Below are 23,286 nucleotides of genomic sequence, written 5' to 3'. Positions count from 1 at the left end.
GGATCCCTTGGAACTCGAGTTTCAAGCGGTTATGAACCAGCTAATGGATGCTGGGAACTGAACTCTGGTCCTCAGCAAACACACTTAACTGCTGAGCCATCTCTACAGGACCCACCCCACTGCACCCCCACCCCCTCCAGCGCTCTTTAAAAAAAAAAAAAATCCTCAAGTTTGATGAAAAAAGAGGTGACTAACACAGAGGAGGGCTAAGGACCAACCCTGGACACACAGCAGGGCGTGGCACAGCAGTGGTTTTCTCCCGGGTTTCCCTCCTCCTCCCGTGTCCATCCGGGCTTCTTGCTCGGGCTGCTGTGCCCGGGTTAGAGAATAGGCGCAGGTGTGGCTGTCCTGCAGTTCTGGGGACTCTGGGAATGAGGCAGGCTTTGTTGTCGTCCCGGCAGCTGTGACCGTTGGGGCCCCGAGTATCCATTAAGCCGTTTCCGAGCCTTGGGCGGGAGCAGAAGGCTCGGCATTTAAAGGTCACCCGGCTTTTGAAGCTACAGCGACATTAATAGCTTGGGAAGAAAACAAGCCTGTGCAGGGGCCGGAGGACAAGGCGGCTCTGTCAGCACTGCCCCTCCTCCCCGGGGTGCTTGGCCGCACGCACGCCTGCGCACACCCACACACCGACGGTAGCTTCTGCCTCCTGCTCGCCCACCTCCCTCTCCTCCCTTTTCGAGCCCCTTCAGTTCAGAAGCCTTAGAACTCGGCAGACTGCCCCGCATCCACCCCCACGGTGTCCGAGGTGACAATTGGATGAGGATGCAGCTGCCGGCACTGGGGGGTGGGGGGGGGAGGCAGCAGCCTCTCATTTCACACCGCCTCACCCACTTAAGGTTTCCCCGGGACTTAGCCACGTTTACATGTGACCTCATTCTGACCCCTCTGGCCCTGGTATCCTGGAGTCTTGCTGAAGCAGTGAGTCTGAGCCCCACCTCCCCTCCCATGTGGGCAGGGCGCAGATGCCACCCTTCAGGTCTGACGGCTTGCCTCGAGGCTGTGCCACGGCACTGGCTGCATGGGGTTCCGGGTGGGCACTGGAGGACAGAACGCCCGGGTGGATTAATTCCATCTGTTGAGGACAGAGCATAGAAAGTCTTGTCTGGTCGGCCACACGTTTACCGTCCCGCCTCTCCTCTCCCTTCCCTTTCCCCCTCCTCTCAACACCCCCTCCCCCATTTCTAAGATGCCTGTGCTATCCGGTGGCTCTTCTGTCCTCTAGGCAGTCCCAGGGTGGGGGTGGGGCACAGCAAGGTTCTGGGAGGGCAGCTGCGGTTAGTCCTTTCCCTGGAGGAGCTGTGGCCTGGGCCCTGGGACACCACCTAGTGGCCTGGCCTGGTGGTGTCACTGGGCTGTGCATGGTTCCTAGGCACGAAATGAGTCCCTTAAGACCATTGCAGGTGGACTAGATGTTCCAAATGTTCCTCATCCACTGCCAGAGAGGAAGCCTGGAGTAGATGGGGACAGAGCTGGTGGGGAGGGGGGATTGTCCCCTCCCTTCCTTTCCAGAGAGGGAGGAGAAAGTGCTTCTTGGCCTCACACCTCCTCCTGGGGTCTCTCCAGTTGTAACCCCCACATTTCTAGGTTGACGCTGTCCCTGCCTGGGGAAAGAGGCAGAGTCTAGGCATCTGTGGGAGTGGGACTGTCCCCCGACCCTGGCCGCTGACACTGGTGTAGCCATCTAGAAACGTGTGCCAAGGAGAAAGCCCTGAAGACAGGCAGAGAGAGCCTGTGGGACCAGAGCCACTGCTGAAGCACCCTAACCTCAGTTGCTCTGTCTGGGCCTTGGAGCTTGCAGTGGGGGTAAAGAAGCAGAGAAGAAAGGACTTTAGACACCCTCGGCCAGTTACTGAGTTTCTCCACTGGTTGCTTCTTTGCCTGCCCACGTAGCCAGCATGGGCTGACTCTACTGGGCGCAGCTGGGACCCTGGGGATTCCACACTGGATGTAGCAAATGTGCGCTTGGGAACTCTGTCCCAGTGTAGAAGATGGTCCCTGGCAAGTGTACTGTATGTGGTGTTTGTGACAGAGGATGACAAAGCAGGGCAAAGGTCGAGGAACGCTGGACGACAGATTGGGTTGGCAGAGCAGGCCCCCTGATAACCCAACAGGGACCAGAAGGAAGGGAGAAAAGAAGCTATGGGACTCATGGGGGAGGGGGGGTGCCAACACAGTAGGTGCTGTGAGAACCTGAGGCCCCAGAGGAAAGTGTAGTCTCGTTGGTAGAAAGACAAACATAGGGTCGTTCAGGGTGGCTAGAGAGACTGCAGCTGTCTGGTTCTGTAATTACATGCATCTCTCTATGGATGCACCAGTGGACAAACACAAATACAGAGTCTCTTGTATCTCACATTGGCCTTGAACTTGCTATGTAACTGAAGAAAACCTCGAAGTTTTGTTCGTCCATTTCACGAATGCTGGGATTACAGGTATGCACCAGCACTTCTGGTGTATGGAGTGAACCCAGAGCCTCCTGCATGACATACAGGCACCCTACCAACTGAGCTGCATGTTCAGCATGCATTTGATGGCAGGAGCATAAAGGGGCCTGGTAGGCCATAGTGAGGCTCTGGGATGCAGTCTGAGGACTTAGCCGCCAGGGGCTTTGGGAGTAAGGAAAGACGTGCCACCATAACACGCAGTCCACAAGGAGGCAGCCAGGTCCTGAGGGGCAGTTTAAAGGCAAGGAAGACAGGGATTGCTGTAGATTGAACGGAGGGTGTAAGGGATATGTTCTTAAAGATGGTCCCAAAGCTTTGACCTTAGCCACGAAGCTGACTGGACGGAGGTGGTGCATAGATAGGAGGCACAGGCTGGCTTGGACTGACCCGCTCTGTCTGTAGGAAACTTAAGAGGAGGAGCTAGCATGCAGCTGGCAGAAGATACTTAAAGGCACAGATTTACTTATGGAGTATAGCATGGGTACCAAGGCCTGTGACCAACCCACCACAGCCTGTCCCAGCCGGGACTTCCTCATCCCAGGAACCCACATAAGTTCCACCCTAGTATTCCTCCCACATATACACTGCCTCTGCCAGAGAGGAAGCTGGGGTTTGGAGACCTGAAATCGTTTTCCCAAGTCACACAGCCTTGCTGAGGTCAGAGGTGTGCCCAGCCCTCTGGTCCTCAGGCTGTCTCATCCCTGGTACAGAGCTGGCCATAGCCTTCACAAACAGGCCCTCCTAAGGCAGGAGGCTGGCTGAGTTGACCTTGGACGAGGCTAGGTGAGCCGCACCAGGGCAGCCTGCCCACCTCCCTGGGCCAGGCTCCAAGTGACTCAGGCCTTGCCGATTCTCACACTCCAGTTGGAGGTTGGCAGCAGGACGTTCCGGGCCTGGCTCCCCAGGCCCTGGGGGAGGACAGGTATGGAGTTTATGCTTCCAGGTCCTGAGGTCACCCACACCCATTTGCTCAGGGAGAGGTCTAACGGGCCCAGCAGGTTTGGTTCACTTCCTCCATCACAAGCTCATCAGGGATTCCTACCTTCCTGTTTTCTTGCCCACACTAGCAGAGGGTTCAAAGAGGTGTCCTGCTCTCTCCAAGGTCACATAGCCGGGTCTGGGGCAGTGCCAGCAGACCTCCCCCAATGCTGTCTGGGTCATGTTTCCTTTGATGGAATGTCCTAAACCCAGGCACACATGGCTGCATTTCTCAGGCTCCTTGGCTCTTAGCCATGCAAGCCTTACTTGGCATTGTAGCTCTTGGAGGTTGGATGCTAATTCTGGTTTTTCTACCTACCTCCTAGCTGTGTGGTTTTGGACAAGCTCCTTGACTTTTCTGAACTAGTTCCTATCATTCATTTTAAGACGGAGACGGGCTGGAGAATTATAGTAAATATGAAAGGAGCTTCGCTAAAGGTGATATGGGAGAGTGCCAGGCACAAGTTCGGCTGCGCGCCTCCATCCTTTCATGAGTTTCAAACTGCTTTTCATTTGAGCAGGGTTTGTTACAAAAGGTAGTGTGACTGGTGACTCTTTCCCCTGGCCTCAGGCTGGCTTAAGTTTAGCAAGGAGCAGAGGGGACGATACACTCCTCTGAAAACTAGCCGCTACCTGGTACCGGTTGCAGCAGCCTGGCTGTTGGAGGTCTCTGAGTCTTGGCTGTCGATCAAATCCTGTTTCCCTGGCTTCCTATTTCTGAACTACTTTCTCCAAACCCACAATGCTGCCTCGGTGGAAAATCTAGGCTTTTCCATTGTTGACTCCATATTCTTGAGCTGTCTGCCTCTTCAGCTGTACTGGAGGGGTACCAGGCGGCGCAATTAGGTGAGCAGGTTTGGTGGTCACCTGAACTGGGGCATCTCCTGCTGCCTCAGCCTCAGGACCTGGCTTGAGCTGGGAGAATCTACATAACCTTCAGTGACCTGGAGGGATTTCCTGGGTTGATAGCCGGGGGCTGGGAAAGAGCTCCCATAGCCTGCCTTCCTCCCAGAGGGCAGTGCAGCCACACAACCCCTACTCCAGCCTCATGGGGCAGTCTGCGACATTCCCACATTCCTTCCGGCCCAGGCTGAGGACCGGTTTGTTTCCTCTGCATGGAAACAGTGTAAGCAGCCCCCTAAGAGGAGGGCCCTGGGTAACAAAGGGACAGGACTTCCCACAGGAGAGTCATCAGTAGATTCCAGGGGTGTCTCAACACAGACAGCCAGCACCCAGGAGACCTGTCAGAAGGGGTTCACGAGATAAGTATAAGCCCATCATTTTTCTCCTTTCTTTTCATGGAGTTGCTCTTGGAGGAGTGACAACCCTGGCCTGTAATCTTTCCGGCTGAATGCACCAGGGGCAGGGAGATTGGGGCTGTGCTCTCAAGGGCCTTCACCGGAGCCTCTGACCCTATGTGTAATGTCGTCAGGGCTTGGCTTCTGGGGCCTGGTGGCCCAGAGGTTAGAGGCCTCATGCAGGCCCCCAGGGAAACACTCCTAACAGAACCACTGAATTGCCTCAGACTTCCTACTGTAGGGGCGAGCAGAAGGGGAGAGGAGGCCGTATGTACTTGGCAACTTTCTTGGGCTCATTTTTATAACCAAATCCATAGCCTGATCATCTGAGGCCACCCTTATTTCTCCTAGGGACAGGGCTTTGGCCTCCCTTGGCTGTGACTTGCTCCTCTGAGCAGGCAAGAAATAGAGGGTGTGAGATGGTCAATCACGGTTCACTCAGTTGGCAGGCGACCGCTCAATCACGTAACATGATGAGATGGGTCTCTGTGTTCTGATGGAGATGCCCAGTGTGCCATTGAGTAGATAAAAGAAGAGGTGTACTGGAATTTATGGCTTAGTCACACAGGAAGATAAGCTCATGCGCGTGGTAGCACGTGAAAGGATCAAACACCTACACATGATCTCATTAAATAAGTTCTCTCGGGGCAGGAAGGGACCTCAGTGTACACTGGCTATTCAGAACCTGTGTGCCTGTGATTTTCCACCTTCAAATCCAACCTGCTAGCTGGGTCTAGTATATAGATGGCTATAATTTCGGCACTTGGATGGTGAAGGCAGGAAGATTAGGAGTTCAAGACCATCCTTAGCTACATTGTGAGTTCAAGGCTAGCTACATGAGACCCCATCTTTTTAAAAACAAACAAACAGAATGTCAGCAAGATGGCTCAGCAGGTAAAGGCACTTACCAACAAGACTGATGATTTGAGTTTCATCCCCAGGGCCACCATACTCAGCTTCCCAAAACTGTCCCAAAGAACTCTGTGCATCTAAGTCTTGTTCATATTCCATCCCTAACCCATGGTGAGAGGAGAGAATTAAACCCCACGAGCTGGTCCTCTGACCTCTACCTGTGTGCCACCCCTCCACAAAATAAATACATATTTTAAAGAAGTTGTAAAAGCCTAATCCAACCCACCTCCCTAGAAATAGGCAGGCACCCACACTAGGTCTCCTTGAGGATGTTCCTCGTCATTTTGAGGAACGGGAGGAAGTAAGGTGTTTGGAACTCAGTGCGGTGGGCAGTCAAAGCCACTTCTGGAGTTTGAGATCTGACCTAAAGGTGTCGCATCAATGGCATTGATGGATCCTCTCATCCTGGGTGAGGTGGCTCCCCACTATCCCATCTTCCCTGCTTCCCTATGACCTTGTCTTTCCTGTCATGACAGTCAGTGCGTGGCCACTCTGACAAGGGTTTGCTCACATGACAGTTTCTCCATCAGCCATTAAGGCCATGGCTCCCAGCCTAGAAAACAAGAGACTAGGTTGACTCATCAATCTTAAGAAACCCTTAACGGAGCTGCCTGTGGTGGCCGTGCGCCAGGGAGGCAGGGGCAGGAGGGATCGTGAGCTTGAGGACAGCAGGGCTACAGAGGGAGACCTTGCCACTTTTCTACAGGTTGCTAGGACGACTACTCCTTGAGAGAAGATGGAGAAAAGTCAGGGCCAGATCTGGGGCTTGTTTTTAATTTTATATTGCAATGTATGTATGTGAGTGCACCTACATGTGCGGGTCAGAGGACAGTTTGTAGGAGTTGGGTTGTCCCCTCCCACCACGTATGTCCCAGGGATTGAACACAGGTCATCGGGCTCTGTGGCAAGCACCTTTTCCCACTGAGGCAGGCAGACCTCTTTGAGCTTGAAGCCAGCCTGGTCTACAGAGGGACAACTGGGACTACACAGAGAAACTCAGTCTTGAAAAAAACAAAGCAAACAAACAAGAGTTCAAGACCGGCCTCAGCTATACTTCGAGTTTGAAGCCAATATGGGCTAAAGGAGACCCTATCTCAAAACCACCACAAAAATGAAAACAAAACAAAGAAATGAGTAGGAAAGAATATGCATGTATTTTTCCTAGACTCATTTATTTACATATTAATATGCACAAAGCCCTGGATTCTATCCCCAGCGCCTAAACTAGGCTAGATATGACAGCTGGAGGAAGGACAGAGCCAAGCGGTCTCCCTGGGCTGGGTAGGGGTCACCTTCATTTCCTAACAGCCCACCACTAAAGAGTTCAGGTCTGTTTGCTTCTGCTCCTGATTCTGTCTCTCCTTTCAGGTGACGCCATCAGGTGGCAGGATGACCCCAGGATGCGGATGATCCGCCGTCCAGCTACAGCCTGGCCGAAGTCCGTATGCCACCACCACCCCGGCCCCTGTCCCCTAGCCCGGGCCTTGCATTCCCGCCGGGCGTTTCTGTGGACAGAGAAAGCACAGGAGTGAGTCTTCTCAGCCCCCTAAGCAAGCAAGCGGCCGACGGAGGGACCCTGGGCCGGAGGCTCCTGAGCTTGTCGGAAACATTCTCCCGCAGCGGCTCCACAAGATGACCAGCCTGTTCCGCAGGAGTAGCAGCGGCAGCGGTGGTGGCGGTGCCACCGGGGCTCGCGGGGCCGGGGCGGGGGCCGGGGACGGCAACGCCGCCCCTCAGGAGCTCAACAACAGCCGCCCGGCCCGCCAGGTGCGCCGCCTCGAGTTCAACCAGGCCATGGACGACTTCAAGACTATGTTCCCTAACATGGACTACGACATCATCGAGTGTGTGCTGCGCGCCAACAGCGGCGCCGTGGACGCCACCATCGACCAGCTGTTGCAGATGAACCTGGAGGCGGGTGGCGGCAGCGCTTACGAGGACAGCTCGGACTCCGACGACAGCATCCCACCCGAGGTAGAGGCAAGGGCGGGACAATTCAAGAGGCATGGGGGTTGGGTGGGTGGGTGGAGCTAGCTGGCTTCCAACCAAGATGCATAGGAAACTTGTGATCAGGCAGTGACCCATCTTATGGAGAGCACCATGCAGTCATTGAACAAACACCCAGCGAGCAAGCACAGACTCAGTGCTTTGCTCGGGATAGTACAAGACCATGGGCTAAGGTCATCAGAATTAGGGTGCTTGTTTAAAATGTAGGTTCGTGGGCCCCACTCGTTTAACATTTTGACCCTTCAGTTCTAAGCCTGGTATATATTTGTTCCTATTTTTAGAGACAGGGTTTCACTGTGTAGCCCCGGTTGTCCTGAAACTAGCTCTGTAGACCAGACTGGCCTGGAACTCACAGAGCTCCACCTGCCTCGACCTCCCGAGTTCTGGGATTAAAGACATTCAACACTATGCACAGTAATTCAAGAAAGGCTCTTGAACGGCAGAGTATCACCTTAAGTGGCCAGATCAGACAATGTTTTTGGAGTTCACAGGCTAGTGTGGATTTAGCACAGGAGTTGGACCAGAGGTGAGAGGCACACGCAGAGGAGAGACACAGGAAGAGCAGAGAAAGGAGGTGAACCGGCCCCAGGACCAGCTGTCAAGATTCCAGAGGGGGGTGAGAGACCAATAAAGCTGACCTCACCCTCCTCCACTTAGAAGAGTGGGGTTGTACCCCTACAGACAGGGAGCAGGGGAGAGTTGCAGAGTGGGGAGCACCTGGGAGGATTATTTCAGCTCCAGCCCTAAGGTGCACCTAAGCAGAGAGCCATTCCCAGGGAGGGCACTGCCAGCCACAGTGAATTAAGGCCTACCACTTGGGGGTGGCTGGTTTTCTCCGACTGCGGTTAAGAGTTCTGTGCCCAACCAACCTCCAGTCTAGAAAGACGTGCAGGGCTCAGGGAAAAGGGGTGAGGCAGGCGGTCAGGGCCAGAGCATGGATGAGACAAGGATTGATGGAAAGGGACTCCACTCTTTTCCTTCCAATCCTGAGGGTCAACCCAGGACCTCATACATGTCCTGCAAGCCACCGTCACGGAACCACAGCCCGCAGCCCTCTTTTCACAGAGCACCCCCTAGGCAGCCCCAGGGAGCCTTGCGATTACTCTGTGGCTCAGGCCAACCTTGTGCTTTCTATCCTCCTGCCTTGGCCCCTCGGGTAAGTGGGATGACAGGCATGCTCCACCAGGCCTGGATGGATGCCACTCTCTCCAGAGTCCAGCCTGTGCTGGGCATCCCAGCTGCTTCAGAAATACATTCTTTCTGCCTCTCAAACGTGATGAGAAGAGCCAGCCACCCCTGTTTACGGGAGAACTGGGGACCAGATTTGATTGACTGAAGGCTATGGCCTTCTTGCTCCTCCTCCATCTTCCTTCCTCCCTTAGTGAGTGCTTCTAGGACTCTCTCTCCATGGAGGAGAAGCTGTACCGGCGACAATGACATATAACAGTATGATATAATCTCCCCAGGAACATAGCAGGGGAATGTTTGCAATGCGTAGATGTTACTAGTATTTGTGTGTACATGAGTGTTCGTATGTGCATGTGTGCGTGTGTGCATGCATGTGTGTGTGTGAGCCAGAGATCAACTTGGAGTGTTGCTTCTCAGGAACCAGCAACCTTGTTTCTTGGGGAAGAGTCTCTTGCTGGCAAGGCTGGCTAACTAGGGAGCTCCAGGGATAACTCCTGTCTTTATATCCCCTGCACTGACAAAGCCCCCAGCCCAGCTTTTCACAGAGGTGCTATGTTTCAGGACACACCCAAGCTTCTGTGGCAAGCACTTTCCTGACTGAGCAGCGTCTCCCCAGCCCTGTTAACGCTGTCTTTGCATGGTTCTCTGTCACTTTTTCTTCTGTCACACACCGCTTTGACCTGCCCGGATTAGCCAACGGAACGAACCCTGGAAAATCCAGAGCCCTCTCATTGGAAGGAGGTGTGGACACATGTGTGTGTGTATGTGTAGATGCCTTCTTTCAGTGTGAACTGGGAAGCTTTCTGCATGCTTTGACTCTCTATAGTCCTGTTGGTCCTGACAGTCTGGCGGGCGGGACATTTCTCGCTTTGCCCATAAATGCCGTGGCATCAGAGACCTCTGCCAGGCTTTCCTTAGCCCCAGGCATCATGTCCTGTACTGCACTTGTGTTCCCAGCAGCCTACTGTCCAGGTCGAGCCCCTTCTTCGGAGGCTCTCCTTGGCTGTCTCCCTTCGTGGGCCCATCAGCAGGCAGCTCCTGAGCCAGAGCAGAGTGCTGCAGGAAATTTATGAGCAGCAGTAAGAATGACAATAACTGCTGACTGGAAAAAGCCCCCCTCTCCAGAGGCTGACGGATGGTGGGCTGGTCCTGGGGATATCCTTGTCATAGAGAAATGGCTCCTGTCAGATAAACGGCCCAGACCCTGCCTCCCTCCCAGCCTCTGGAACACCTGGCAGTTATTCATCATCCACACTCCGTTAGGCCAGGAGGCCACAGAACCTCTAACACCTTTAGAGCCAGGAAAGCTCCTTGTGTCTGGAAAGATGAGGGGTGGGCTGAAAGACACTAGGGTTTCCCTCTGGGACTACAGAGCTTCCTTTCTGGAGCTGACCTGCTTACCCAAAATCAAGCTGCGCTGTAGCGTACATTTACAGAGCCCGCCTGACCCCTGTGCTCCGTGAGTCTTGCGGCACACCACAAATCAGAGGAAACCCACCCATGGAACTCTCCTCTCCCTCTCACCAGACCAGGCCTGGACCATGTCCCTCAGAGCCAAGGACTGTCAAAAATAGGTGTGTGTGACCTGAGAGAGGTAGCACCCAGGATCTTGCTCAGCACCTCCTGTGCTAGGCAGCGGCGGGGGGTGAGGGGGGGTGGGGGGAGGGTTGTCACTGTGGACCAAGAGCCCATTCCTTGCACTGTTCCCTTTGCCTGGTGTTCCTCTCCTTCCTGGTGGAATGTGGGGTGAGCAACACAGTGGCCCGGCCAGCCAGGCAGCCTCATTCTTCTTGTTCTGCAGAAGCATCTGTTTAAATACTTTCTGCCTCACAGGAAAGAACACGCATTCCGGGGCGGGAGCCTCCTTGGATCAGGCTGGCGTGTGTGTATGTGTGCGTGTGCTCGTGCGTGTTCGTGTGTGTGTGTATGTGTGTGTGTGTGTGTGTGTGCGCGCGCGCATGCTCACTGCCAGGGTGTCCCTGCCAGTCTCCCTGTCCTGGGTGTGTCTGGACTAGGGGTCAGATGTATCAGTGGAACCTGGACTGGCAGAAGCAGAGACGCAGCTTTAGGGGTGTCTTCTAGGAACCCAGGGTTCAAGAGAGGCTGGGACTCAGGGGTTGAGTCAGGCAGGGCCCCTGAGCCCTTCCCAGGTTCTTTGGTGGCTGAGAAAGTGAGAGCAGAGCTGTGGGGGCAGGGTGGGTCGAGGTGTGTGGGAGGGATCAATGAGGATGCTTCTGGGGGTGGTGGGGGTAGGGTGGGGGTGGGGCAGATTCATATCCACCAGATCTCAGGAACGCAGCCTTTGCCCTACTCTGAATCTTTCCCTGCCCTGCTTTCTACCTCCTGGGTGGAGAGAAAGATCCAGAGGGACAGTAGGCTACTGGGCTGCCCACCCTGAACATCTCCCCTGGGTGTACAGGCAGCCTGAGGGAAGGGTGTGCCCATCAAGCCCAAGGTCCAGGTTGAAGATTCCAATCTAAAGCCAGTGGGTGGTTTTTTGCCAAGGTCCAGGTTGAAGATTCCAATCTAAAGCCAGTGGGTGGTTTTTTGCCAGCCTCAGCCTCACAGGGCCTGTAATCTGAGCCACTCAGCAGGCAGGTGTGTGTGTGTGTGGTCAGAAGTGTTATGTCCTGCTGTCCTTTGAGCTTGACATGGCCATTCCCATCTTAGTCAGAACAGCTCTGACTTTCCACAGCAGCCCTTCAGCAAGCTTGGGCCTGTTCTCTCACAGAAGGTGGGAAGGGTCATTAGAGAACTGTCACCCGTGATTTTAGCCACTCCCTCCCTCCTACAGCCACCTCCCAGCTGTACATATTTCTGCCCCAGCTGCAGGTGGATTTCAGAGATTCTGGAGCAGACAAGAGGTTAGCTGATTCAGGGACTCTGGAGCTTTCAGGAGGTTGTTACCCATGCTGGGCTGGGCCTAGTAGGATACAACTGGCTTTTTTTTTTGGGGGGGGAAGGGGGTGTCTCTCCCTCTAAGTAACTCCTAGACCTGGGTGAGATCACTTCTTTGGGCTGTCCTCGGTGTCCTCTCTTGTTTACATCTTCCCGAGAGAAGTAATGAGACAGGTTCGAGGCCAGCCACGGCAACTTACTGAGACCTTATTTCAGAATAAAGGTAAAAAGAGCTGGGCTGTAGCTCTGTGATAGAGCACTTGCTTCGTGCATTTGCAGCTCTGGGTTCAATTCCAGGCACCACAAAACAAGTAAAACACACCTAGGCCTTAATTTTCTTATTGGAATAATGGGACTTAACTTGCCAGACTGTTTGGGGTTAAGATAATAGAAGGTATAAGCGATGTCATCATCAGAGAAGAATACAGGCCTATGGAGGACACGGGTCTCAAGCGTGCAGTCCAGTGAGGTTTCATAGCATGTACCTACCACGTGCTAGGTACCCAGATCAATACACCTCTTCCTCCACGGGCCCCAGGGCCCCCAGCACCTCCTGCCACTCTCGCTGTCTCGCTGTGTTTGCTTTGCTGCTCTTGAGCATTGCTTAGATGCAGCATCCACCATGAACGACCTTCGGGGCAGTGTGCCATCCTGTTTGCTGAGTGTAATTGAGGGGCTGTGGTAGCCACGTGTTAGTGTCAACGCGTAAGGCTGGCCTCCCAAAGGAGCAGCTCCCAGCAGCACGCGCAAGACTCCCTAGTACGCGTACGTGCCCATACCTGGCCGCCGAGGTTCAAGGATGGAGTATTCAGGTCCTAACCAATAATTACTACTGTGTCTCTCTCTGTTGTCTCCGACTTAGATCTTGGAAAGGACCTTGGAGCCCGACAGCTCTGAGGAAGAGCCCCCGCCTGTGTACTCGCCTCCAGCCTACCACATGCACGTGTTCGACAGGCCTTACCTGATGGCTCCTCCCACTCCGCCTCCCCGGTGAGAGTCTGCTCTGTCTCAGGGGCAGAGATGGAGACGACGGAGTTGGGGTGGTGAGCTTGCAGAACTTCCACACCGTGGGGCTGGGGAAACGGCCCTCAGTAGGCAGAGTGCTTGTTGCACAACCATGGGCTTGAATTCCTAGCCCCCTGCCCATAGAAGCTGGGCATGGCAGCCCACATCTGACACACGAAGCCGGAGTGGCAGAGTCAGGCAGTTCCCCGGGAGGTCAGTGGCCAGCTGATTTAGAGAGTCAGTAAGAGGAAGGCGAGGGAGATGGCTGCCCGTAAGGTGCCTGCAGAGGAAACATGAGGACCCGAGTTTGGAACCCACATAAAATAGTTGGCTGTAGCAGCATATGCCTGTGGGATGCAATTAATTAAATATGGTACAGCCTCCGGGTTTTGGGGATGTGTAATCAAGGGAGAGGCAGGGTAGGAAGCTGAGCTCATGAAATATTGTATTGACTCTTCCCTCCCTCGGCCTGTGGACACGTTAACGGTTAATCATTGTGCGGTCTCCTGCTGTAGCGAGAAGAACCTCAGAATCCCTCCCAACCCAGCACCCCCAGGTAGCCACCGGTCACCCGTGGGATGAATCTTTGTCACCCCTGGGCTAGTGATGGTGAGGGGATTTTTAAGCAATGTGAAGCTGTGTGGTTTCCTGGTCTGATGTTTGGTTTCTAGTTTGATGACTGGAGACAGGAGAGTGGGCAGCAAGGTCCCCAGAGACTTGTCTCAGCTTTGAGACTCTTGTTATTTGGAAGCTTAAAATGAAGCTGGCTGCCAGCGGTGTCCATTGCATGTGAGGTGTTTGCGTTTCTGGGCCCTGTGTTTGGCGGCTGCTGGAGCCTAGGTATGGTTGCTTTGTCCTGCAGCTGCTGTTTCTTAGAATGACAGACTGGGGGACCTGCTATTGTAATCCCCTCCCCCCATGCGAGGCATCTTAGGAGCCCCAGGAGAGTGGTAGTGGGGAGCCTGACCTGGAGAGCCAGTAAGAACAGCTACCATTTGCTAAGTACCCTTCAAATGCCAGAGACAATGCCACTTCAGGTGGCAAGCACTGCAGTCGCCCATTTTAGAAGATGCTAGATGCTGAGCCTCCAGAGAGGGTCACTGCTGTCTGCAGCGCTTGGAGCTGGGAGTGCACCCAGGTCACCTGACTTTCAGGCCCTCTGTCTTCCTTGCTATGTCCTCACCTCCCTGCTGAGAAGTCAGACTGTAGCTTAGGGAGCTGAGGAAGTCCGGGAAGTTAGCTGAGTGGGGTAGAGGTCCTCCATTGAGTCAGGGACAGGGGAGAACTAGGGCCTGTCACAAGTGGTACAGAAGATGTAGGCTGGGGGAGCAGGAGTTAGAGGCCTGAGTGAGAAGAGCACAAAGGTCGCCCCTTTGGCAGCTTACCAAGATCAGGGGTAAATGGGTTTCCTTTGACTTTTGGTGGGTTGGTTTTTTTTTTTTTTGGGAGGCTGGGCAGGGAGAGGCAGGGTTTTGAGACAAGGCTGCTTTGTCTAGATTTACCTGTCCTAAAACTGATGTTGTAGACCAGGCTGGCCTAGAACTCACAGAGATCTGCCTCTCAAGTACTGGGATTAAATGTGTGGGCCACCACCAACCCGCTTGACTTGTGTATTTTTACTGTTTTCATATCCTCTATTTCATTTGTGTTGTTGTGACAAAAAAAAAAAAAAAAGGCAAGGACTTGAGAGAGGAAAGATTTGAGCTCATGCGTTTGAGAGGGATTTTAGTCCATTATGACAGGGAAGGCATAGCAGAGCTGTTCTGACTGCAAGAGGGCAGGGCCCTGGGCCTTCACATCACTGTGCATCAGGAAGCAGAGAGAGCTGGCCCCGAGCCAGAGGCAGGCCCGCCCCTAGTGACTTACTAGATCTAGATCCTACCTGTAAACCTTCCCAAAGCAGTGCCACAGAGGCTGGTGTTGAAACATACAAGCCCATGGGGGACGTTGCAGATCCAAACCATAACACTTACTCCAAAGAACTTAAATATTTTCAATTACAATTTGTGTGCGTGTTGTTTGTCCACTGGGCCCCCCTTCTGTAGACCAGAATGTAGGGGAGCCACAAACACGAGGGCTCATAAAGCTGCTGCCCAAGCTACAGCCTTAAGTCCACACATCCTAGCAGTAGTCTAGGGAAACTGAGGACTGGAATGTGTTCCAGGCGGAGGAAAATGGGCACGTACGAAGGCCTGGAGGCAGGGACAGGGGGCCATCTCGGGGAACTCCTGGAACTGTAGTGCACCAGAGTGGGTGGAGAGGAGCACAGGGGATTCTCCACTCTCGGTCCTGGGGACCCAATGGGGCTTGCCAAGAGCACACACCTTACCCTGCAACTACAGGAGGCTGTGGGGGCTAGATCACAGCAGGCCACTGGGAGGCTGGTATTCTAAAAATCTTTGGCTGCTGCAGGTTAGATTTGAGAGGGGGTACGGGTCGGCCCCTTTCTGTCACCATGTCTCCAGGATGAGCCTGGAGATAGGGCAGAGTTTCAGAGCTTAGATACTGTCCTGCTAGGCCCAAGGAGGGCAGGGCCATTCCAGAGAAACAAACCTGGAATCCTGAGATCCTTTGCTCAGGTTTTGCCTGAATGACCCAGCTATGAGACCTGTGACAGGAACTGTGAACTGTGAACTGCACATCCAGACTGCGCTAAAACCGCTTCTGGAGAGGCCCATCTCTGAAATCCTTCCTAGCTAGGTCCAACATCCCATGGGATCCCCTGCCGCCTGCTTAGGTTGAAATTCTAGTTTGGGGTCGCCAAGGGCTTACTTAGTCCCTGAAGATCCTCTTGGCCTCTGTCTCCTTCCCCCTCCCCGACTGCAGTCCTTCCCTCCATCTGCCAGAGTCTCAAAAGCCCCAGACCCCTCCACGGGCCGCCTGCTGTTTTTGTGTTGAAATTGCAGCCTTCGAAAGTTTTGCCTCACAGCTCATTTCTGACATTCCTTTCCAACCACAACGGAGTTGCTGGGCTCCCTGGGCTGGGCTGGCCCCCTGCAGCTGAGGGTGACTTCATCAAGAGGCTTGGAAGAGACTGAGCCGGTCTTTTCTCCAGGACCTCAGCTCGGCAGCCAGGGAGACAGAAAGAAAAGAAAAGTCAGTCAGCCCTTACCCCACAATGTCTAGAAGGGTTTTGGTCAGAGAGTTTCCTTGTGCAGCTACCCTGGGTGGCTTCCAGGTGTGACCTCACCCCAAACGAAGCCTGGACTGGACAAGCCTTCTTCCATTACGGCTGGAAGTGGTGTCTGTGGGACTGACAGATGGCCCTCGGGAGGAAAACAGAACTTGGGACAGGGACACAAGTGGCAGAGCATTGTGGACGAAACCTGGCCTGGGAATTTGTGTCCTGGGTTCCCCTGCAGGCGCCTCTCTGGAGATCCCTGTGTGTCTCCAGGCTGCCCCTAGCACTTAGCAGCTGGTTATCCATCTGCTGCTGCCCCCGCCCTCCCCTCATACCCACTGGGCCACCAGCCCAAAATAGAAAAGGAAAGGAAGTTATTTCCACAAGTTAGCAGCAGACGGAAAAGCTCCCCTCCAGTGAGGGGGTGGAGGGATTCCTGGAGCTGGAGGCCAAAATCAAAGCCAGGCTGAGCCCAGCATGGCCCCCACCACCCCACAGCCGCCTGCTCTCTCCATGTGTCATTTCCCTGATTCAGCAGGACACGTGTCCTGCGGTTGCCACGCAGCAGGCCGCTGAGGAGCTGTGGAGCTCCTGGCCCAGCTCCAGCCTTCTTTCAGGCCTGGGCTTGAGGATGGAGCCTGGGGTCAGGGCAGCCAGGCCCTTCTTCCTCTCCTGGCCTGGCTGTCTGGCACAGGTACACCCTGCCTGGGAAGAGAGGCTCCATAGAACCCTTGGAAGCAAGAGCTTAACGCTGGCCTCCAGCTGTTCAAGCTGCAGCTTGTTGGGGGCTGGGAGGGGAGGGCGGATGACTCCCAGAAACTTGGCAGGAGGTCAGCAAGGTCTAGATTTGATAACAAGACACCAGGGGCCAGAACAGGGTCTCTCCTGTGCTCCTCCCTTTGCTGGCTGTAGTTGAGCCAGAATGGGAACTCAGATCTGCTTTATTGTCTAGGAATCTTGGGAGCTCCCTTCCTCAACAAACAAGGACAGGATGGACTGTTGGCAGGCTGCTTGTATCTACCACTTAACAGTTCGGCACTGTGCCAGCTAGGGACGCAAGCACAGAAGCATCTGAGAATCACACCCCCACACCCCATCTGTAGGGGACATTCATAAAGTCTGTATCTAAATTCACAACACTGACATTTGCACCACAGACACTGAGTGACGGGAAAGTAGCCCTAATCCCAAGGCCAAGGTTGAGGAGTTAAGGAAAGCAGAGCTGACTGAGGGGAGCCACAGTGATGAGAGGGAGAGATCCCCACTGGCCCTCGCCTGGCTGCCATCCTTCTTGGCAGTACCATTTTCCTCATTCAGCAGTATGCATGCCTCTGCCTTCTTCCTGAAGGCAGTGTGGGCTCGGGACACTCTGAGTAAGAGCTCTATCTGCCCCAGGGCCTGTGATGAGCCATCAGAACTGTGGCTAGTAGGCCTGTTCTCTCATCTCCCATCCCCCAGGATTGATGTCCTGGGCTCCGGACAACCTGCAAGTCAGAGGCGCTACAGGAACTGGAACCCACCCCTGCTGGGCAACCTCCCGGATGACTTTCTCCGAATCCTGCCCCGGCAGGTGGACAGCATTCAGGTAACCGGCTACCTTAAACCTCCACGCCCACCCGCCTGTCCAGCCTCTCTTCTGGGCTAAGTGACAATCTGTTGCTTCTTGGTTTTCAAGCCCAGGCAGAGGAACTGCTTCTGTAGATAAGAGTTTGTAAGAAAAGAAAGATGAAGCCACAGCCTGGCTTCCTGGCTTCCTGTCTGGCCTGATGGTTCCAATTGGGCCCCGGGAAGGTGGCTGCCTGAGGAGGACCTCAGGACAGAGGGAGGGAAACGCTGTAGCTAATGGTGGGGCCCAGGGCTGCGCCTTCCTCTTTCTGGGACCTTCTTTCAGATGTACTGGTGTTCTTGCTATTGGGGGCATGCAACTGGTGCAGGCAGGTGGCTGAGCTGTTTGCAAATTGATTTTTAGGAGGATTTAGGTTCCGGAAACAGGAATGAGGTGACCCTAGGTTGGGAGGAAACGTCCTCTTGATGTCCTTCCTGCTTCTGATGCAGAGACAGTTCTGAGCTGTCCCAGTGAATGCTGGCTAATGACTGGGTTCCACTGGGAGGAGGGAGCTATAAGATGGGGCTGGAGGATTCTGGGAAGGCGCACATGTGGGTACAGCTGTACATGGATTTAAGTAGGTGATCTGTATGCTCGATCTTCCTCAGGGTCACCCCGGGGCCTCCAAGCCTACGAGTGGAGAGGGAGGCCCACCTCCCGTGCCAGGGCCTGCTGCCTGCGACCAGGACAGCCGCTGGAAGCAGTACCTGGAGGACGAGAGAATTGCCCTCTTCCTGCAGAATGAGGAGTTCATGAAGGAGCTGCAGCGCAACCGTGACTTTCTTCTGGCCCTGGAGAGAGGTGGGCACTGAGCCTCGCCGTGAAAGAAGAGAATGATGGGCAGTAGCCTCAGGCCTCAGGAGGCATTGTGCTGGAAGCCAGCATGCCCGGCGCTTTCTAACCTGCATAAGCTTGGCCCTCCCTGGGTCTCCAGGATACAGCTAGTAGGGGGGTTGGGAACATCTGGGAAACCACAGGAAAAAGGGTGTGACCACCTGGGCCTTCTCCTCCGCCCTGCATATCTGTTTGAGCTCAGCATTAGCGTTGGCTTGAATGACAGGGGGAGACATGCTGCCTTTCCCATGAACTTCTAGCCACGAGGCAGAGGTACCATGTCTCATGCCCAAGGACAAGGTGCCAGAAGGGAGGCTTCCTGAATAGAGGAGGTTAGACCAGGGTATTTTTCATGATGTATGGATGGGTGGATTTGCTCCCCAACCAGGCTGCCTTTTCTTTTTGAGGTAGGATTTGGAGACAGGGCTGTGGAGGTGGTCTTGTAAAGGTCACCGAGGGAGGGAGGGAATCTGATGTGACGAGGCGGGGAGGGGGGAGGAACAGATTGTATAGCTGGCATGTTGGGCTGGGGGAAGCAGGCCCCACAGGCAGCATAAAAGTGGCTGGAGCCAGGCAGGCAGTGGTGGTGGACACCTTTAATCCCAGCACTCGAGGCAGAGGCAGGTGGATCTCTGTGAGTTTGAGGCCAGTCTGGTCTACAGAGGGAGTGCCAGGATTTCCAGAGCTACATAAAAAACAACATGTGTTGACACCCCCCGCCCCCCAAAAAAGGCTTGGCTGTGCATGCAGCTGACACCTGCAGCCCCAGCATAGAGGAGGCATGAGAACCATGAGTCCCAAGAGAGCCTTTAGCTCTCTTTATCAAGGCCCTAAAATAATGTAAGAAATCAGTCTTGGACTCCCGGGAAGCTGCTAACTGTGGCATTCCAACATCTCGAATGCTTTTCAGGTGGTTGTTCTATCATCACAACCTCTTTGAGAGCTGGTAGATCCTGTGGGTGAATATTTTGTGTGCATGTGTGTACTTATGTGTGCTTTCAGAGGTTCGGCCTTCAGCAGCCTCTGATGTACCCTCCCCCCCCCCCCCGGGCACCCTGGAGTTCTCTTCCCTCATAGGAACCATCTCTTTTTCCAGATCGATTGAAGTATGAATCCCAGAAATCCAAATCCAGCAACGTGGCAGTTGGGAATGACTTTGGCTTCCCCGCCTCTGTCCCAGGTAAGCTCCGCTGTCCTGAGAGAGAACCCACACCCCAACTTTACCACCTGTATTGAGAGTTAAGGGGTAGACTGAGGAGACAGAGAAAGGGTGGACCTTAGCAAACCAGAAGGGAGGCCTTCTGTGGGGTGAGATAAACCTCTCCACTGAGAGGCCCTAGGTTCTTGCTGGCCTGCGAGCGGTAGGTTACCGTAGGCTGGCTGACCTCCCAACTATTTCTGGATCTTGGGCTACCAGAGGACACGCTGAACCACGTAATGTCTCTTAATAGCAGCTGAGAGTAGAAAGGCCTCCGAGTCTTGTGAGGCGTGGCCTAATGAGGCTCACTGCCTAATTAGTAAGCAAAGGCAAGACATACATGTTGATGGTATCCAGTGCACGGAGAAAAAGAGGGTGAGATCAATCCGGGAAGGCCCATTCATTCACTTAAGTAGCTGAGGATTGTCTGCCCTGAGATGTCAACTGCAGTAAGTGAGCAAGAGACACTCTGAACTTGGAGCACAGGGTGGTTTAGCAAGAACTGCCCCAAGAGGGCCAGAGAAGCCCTGTTTACAGTCTGTCCTCTAACCACCCCCAGCTCATTTCAAACTACCACACGACTCCCCCCCAGTGCCAGCAGCACTGGGGCTGAAAGGCCAGACAGTATTGCTAGGATGCACGGGCTGAGAGCAGAGCTGAGGCTGGGAGTGTGAACAGAGGCCCTGTTGTCATACTTGGCCTCTGGATCCCCAGCCAGTTACTGCCGGGCACCCCATGTACCTATTCAAAAAAGGCTCAACAGTTTTTCAGGGAGCAGAGAGAGCCTCCTTCTTACAGCTGAGCTGGGAAGGCAGGAACAGAAGGGGAAGGCGCCCTGCTAATCCCAGCTCAGTGAGAGAAAATCCCATAGAACTGATTCATAAGCAAGAGGCCAGGCGCTTAGGCCCCACCAGATGTTCATCTGGGAGTTTTTCACAGAGCTTCTCGTCCTTGATCCCAAATTAATGAGGGACACTGGGGCTGCTGAGCTGGATCAGACAGACTCAAAGAGAACTTAGGAGGCAAGGTGACTCAGGATGAGCCAAGTTACAGGTTGGTGAGCTACGGCTGAAGGACAGTGAGAGATAGTTGGGAGGCTACCCCCAGAGCCCCAGAGTCACTGGGTTCTGACTCTTACCTGAGCCCTGCTCTCCTTCCTGTCTACCACCTGGGAGGACGGGATCTGCTCAGCATTCTTGGCTCTATGTCCTCTCTGCTTCAATTCACCGGAGTTAGGGAGCACAGAGGGTCAATATTCTGCTCTGTGTGCCAGAGAAGCCTGGTTTGCGGTCCCTGGGGCCTTCCATGATATAAAGCTCCCCACCCAGCTTATTTCAAACTAGCATAATGACTTTGAGAGTATGGGGCTGTTATGGAAGCTGGGGCCCAATGCCAGCCAACTTCCACACGGGCAGCAGATCTTAAGACTGCCCTCAGCTGCTCAGAAGAGGAAAAGGTGTCTTTCGAGAAGGACGGATGCACTCTCGCAACTTTCCTCAAACTCCTGTGGTTAGGGAAGAAGCCTGCACTTTTGCTGTAACGAAAGGATGGACAGAAACCACCATGGAGAGGCACCCTCTGACTTACTTCCCTGGGGCCTTGGTGGCTTCTCACTCACTCTTAGTGGGACCTCTGAGAACCAGTGGGCCTGGTCCCTTAGCAGGTGTCTCCTCCTTCCAGGAACCAGTGATACCAACCCCACTGCGTCAGAAGATGCCTTATTCAGGGACAAGTTGAAACACATGGGAAAATGTGAGTCCTGAGCTTGTCCCCTCCTTCTCCCCGCTCTCGTGAGGCAGGCCCTCAGAGGAGGGCCGGGCCCCTCCCCAACCTGAGGGTTTTAAATGCTATTGACTCTTGGTGAACTCAGGTGACATTTTAATCACAGGCCAGCTCCCCAGCCTTCTTTCCTTCCCTTATTCTGCAGCTTGAGTCTGGAGACAAATTAAGTTTAAATCCTCTTGAGCCAGCTGTCTGCAGAAAAATAATGCGAGTCAGCGTTCACATTCTCTGTGGTGTGAGGGCTTGGCCAAGACAGGAGTCACTGCCTGAGTCTGTCTTCTGAGGGAATGGGAGACGTTTTGGGGACAGAGACCTCCTCCCACTGCCCGCTTTTTGTCATCCTCCTCTTTTCCGTCTCACAGACCCATAACCAGTGGGCATGAGGCTGGGATCCTTTCAAGGTTTTATTTCAGGGGAAATTTCCGATGAGTCATGGAAATCCTGGCACCAACTGTGGAGGTGGCTGGGGAGGGGCGGGAAGGCCGTCGCAACCGGAGGCGGGAAAGAAAGCCAAGATCTGCCGCTGTTGCCTCTAGGGAAGGAATACCCGGATCTTGGACTGGAGGCAGGCCATGGACTTGATTAGTGGTGGCCTGTGCTGCCCCTGGAGGCCGACCTGGGATGGCACACTTGCTCCCTAGGTGGCACTGGTGTCTGTAATTCCTGTCACTTTCCTCTTCCCAGTCCCCACCCAAGGGGCCTGGTGCTGCCCTGGCTGCCTCCAAAACCTGGAGGGAAGCCATCTGATGCTCTGGCTGGCTGGAGCACGGAGGGCTCACGAGTCTCTCTGCCCCAGCCACGCGTAGGAAGCTGTTTGAGCTAGCCCGAGCCTTCTCTGAGAAGACCAAAATGAGGAAGTCAAAGAGGAAACATTTACCGAAGCTTCCGTCGTATCCTTCTGCTTGGCACTGGGTTGGGGTGGCGAGTCTTAGGAACAGTGATGGAGGTCCCGCCTGGACCCCTTGAAACTGCACCTTCCTCCGGTGTGGGATCTGTGGCCTCCCCTCCTTGCTTGGGAACCAGGACACCCTGTGAACAGCTCCTGTGTCCCTTCCCTAGGACACTGTCCTTCCTATGCCTTCTCTACTTTTGGCCTTGAGTCATCTGCAATTTGGGAGAAAACGTGGCCCTCCCTTTGAAATCAGCAAACCTCTCCCTAATTTTGCTAATTGAGCTGGTTCATAGCCACCCTCACCCCTCTGCAGCCTTGTCTCCAGAGGCCTGCTTTTCCACTTTTGGTTCTTTGAACGAAAAGATGTTTCCCTGTCTTCATATCTGAGCTCTCATCCCTGGTTATCCAAAGGAGCCCAGGGATATTGAAAGCTTAGTAGCCAAAGGGGAACAAGGAGAAAGTCACCAGAGATGGGAGCAGAATAAGGGGGTCGGGGCTGGCTAGCTGCTTGGCTGATCCCAGGAGAGGGGCCTGGGCCGTGTGAGGCAGTTTGGGGACAGGAGGGAAGGTAGAAGCCTCTTGAGGTTGGGAGTGGGTGGGAGGACAGAGCACAGGCAGACTGAATAAGTGGTGACAGTTATCACTCATCTCTGGGCTAGTTTTCCTGAGCAGTCCGACAGGCTGGGGGCTGCTGCATCGACAGCCAACCTCCTGGATGATGTGGAGGGCCATGCTTATGGTGAGGCAGGGCGGGGAACATTGAACTCCAATTTGCTTGTGATGGGTGACCCTTTGAGAGGAGGTCCCGGCTGTTAAATGTTCAGCAGGGGAGGGGGGACATGTCAAGGGCTGGCAGGCAGGTGGCCCATGGAAATGTGGATCCTTGGCATGTGGTGAACACAATGCCACCCCCTTCCTGTAGTGTCTGAAGGGGAGCCCAGCGTACCAGACACTGTTCCTGGAGAATGTTCTCCAGGGAGTGAGGGACAGACTGACAGCCCTCAGAGATGGACAAGTTAGAAAGCTTCAGTCTAGCCAGGTAGTGGTGGCACATGCCTTTCCCAGCACTTGAGAGGCACAGGCAGAGACAGTCAGGTTTCTGTGTGTTCGACGCCAGCCTGGTCTA

General features: G+C 54.3%; 1 protein-coding gene across 3 annotated transcripts in view; it reads left to right on the top strand.

Annotated features, from left to right (window-relative positions):
- Cuedc1 (CUE domain containing 1) overlaps positions 1–23,286 on the top strand; it is an 83,109-nt gene that overhangs the window by 55,315 nt on the left and 4,508 nt on the right. For 2 of the 3 annotated variants that reach the window (XM_021658138.2, XM_060387005.1), the window contains exons 2-9: positions 6,998–7,603; positions 12,585–12,712; positions 17,307–17,433; positions 18,063–18,255; positions 19,385–19,468; positions 21,167–21,238; positions 22,065–22,158; positions 22,841–22,899. In XM_021658138.2, the coding sequence (XP_021513813.1) occupies positions 7,262–7,603; positions 12,585–12,712; positions 17,307–17,433; positions 18,063–18,255; positions 19,385–19,468; positions 21,167–21,238; positions 22,065–22,158; positions 22,841–22,899 (1,099 nt within the window). In that variant the 5' untranslated portion in view covers positions 6,998–7,261. The remainder of the gene's footprint in view (positions 1–6,997; positions 7,604–12,584; positions 12,713–17,306; positions 17,434–18,062; positions 18,256–19,384; positions 19,469–21,166; positions 21,239–22,064; positions 22,159–22,840; positions 22,900–23,286) is intronic. The other variant, XM_060387006.1, reaches the window with a different exon arrangement.

Source organism: Meriones unguiculatus, chromosome 7 (genome assembly GCF_030254825.1).
Source record: "Meriones unguiculatus strain TT.TT164.6M chromosome 7, Bangor_MerUng_6.1, whole genome shotgun sequence".
Classification (NCBI taxonomy): Eukaryota; Metazoa; Chordata; class Mammalia; order Rodentia; family Muridae; genus Meriones; species Meriones unguiculatus.
Note: the sequence above shows the minus strand (reverse complement) of the source record. Positions and strands in the feature narration are given on the sequence as shown.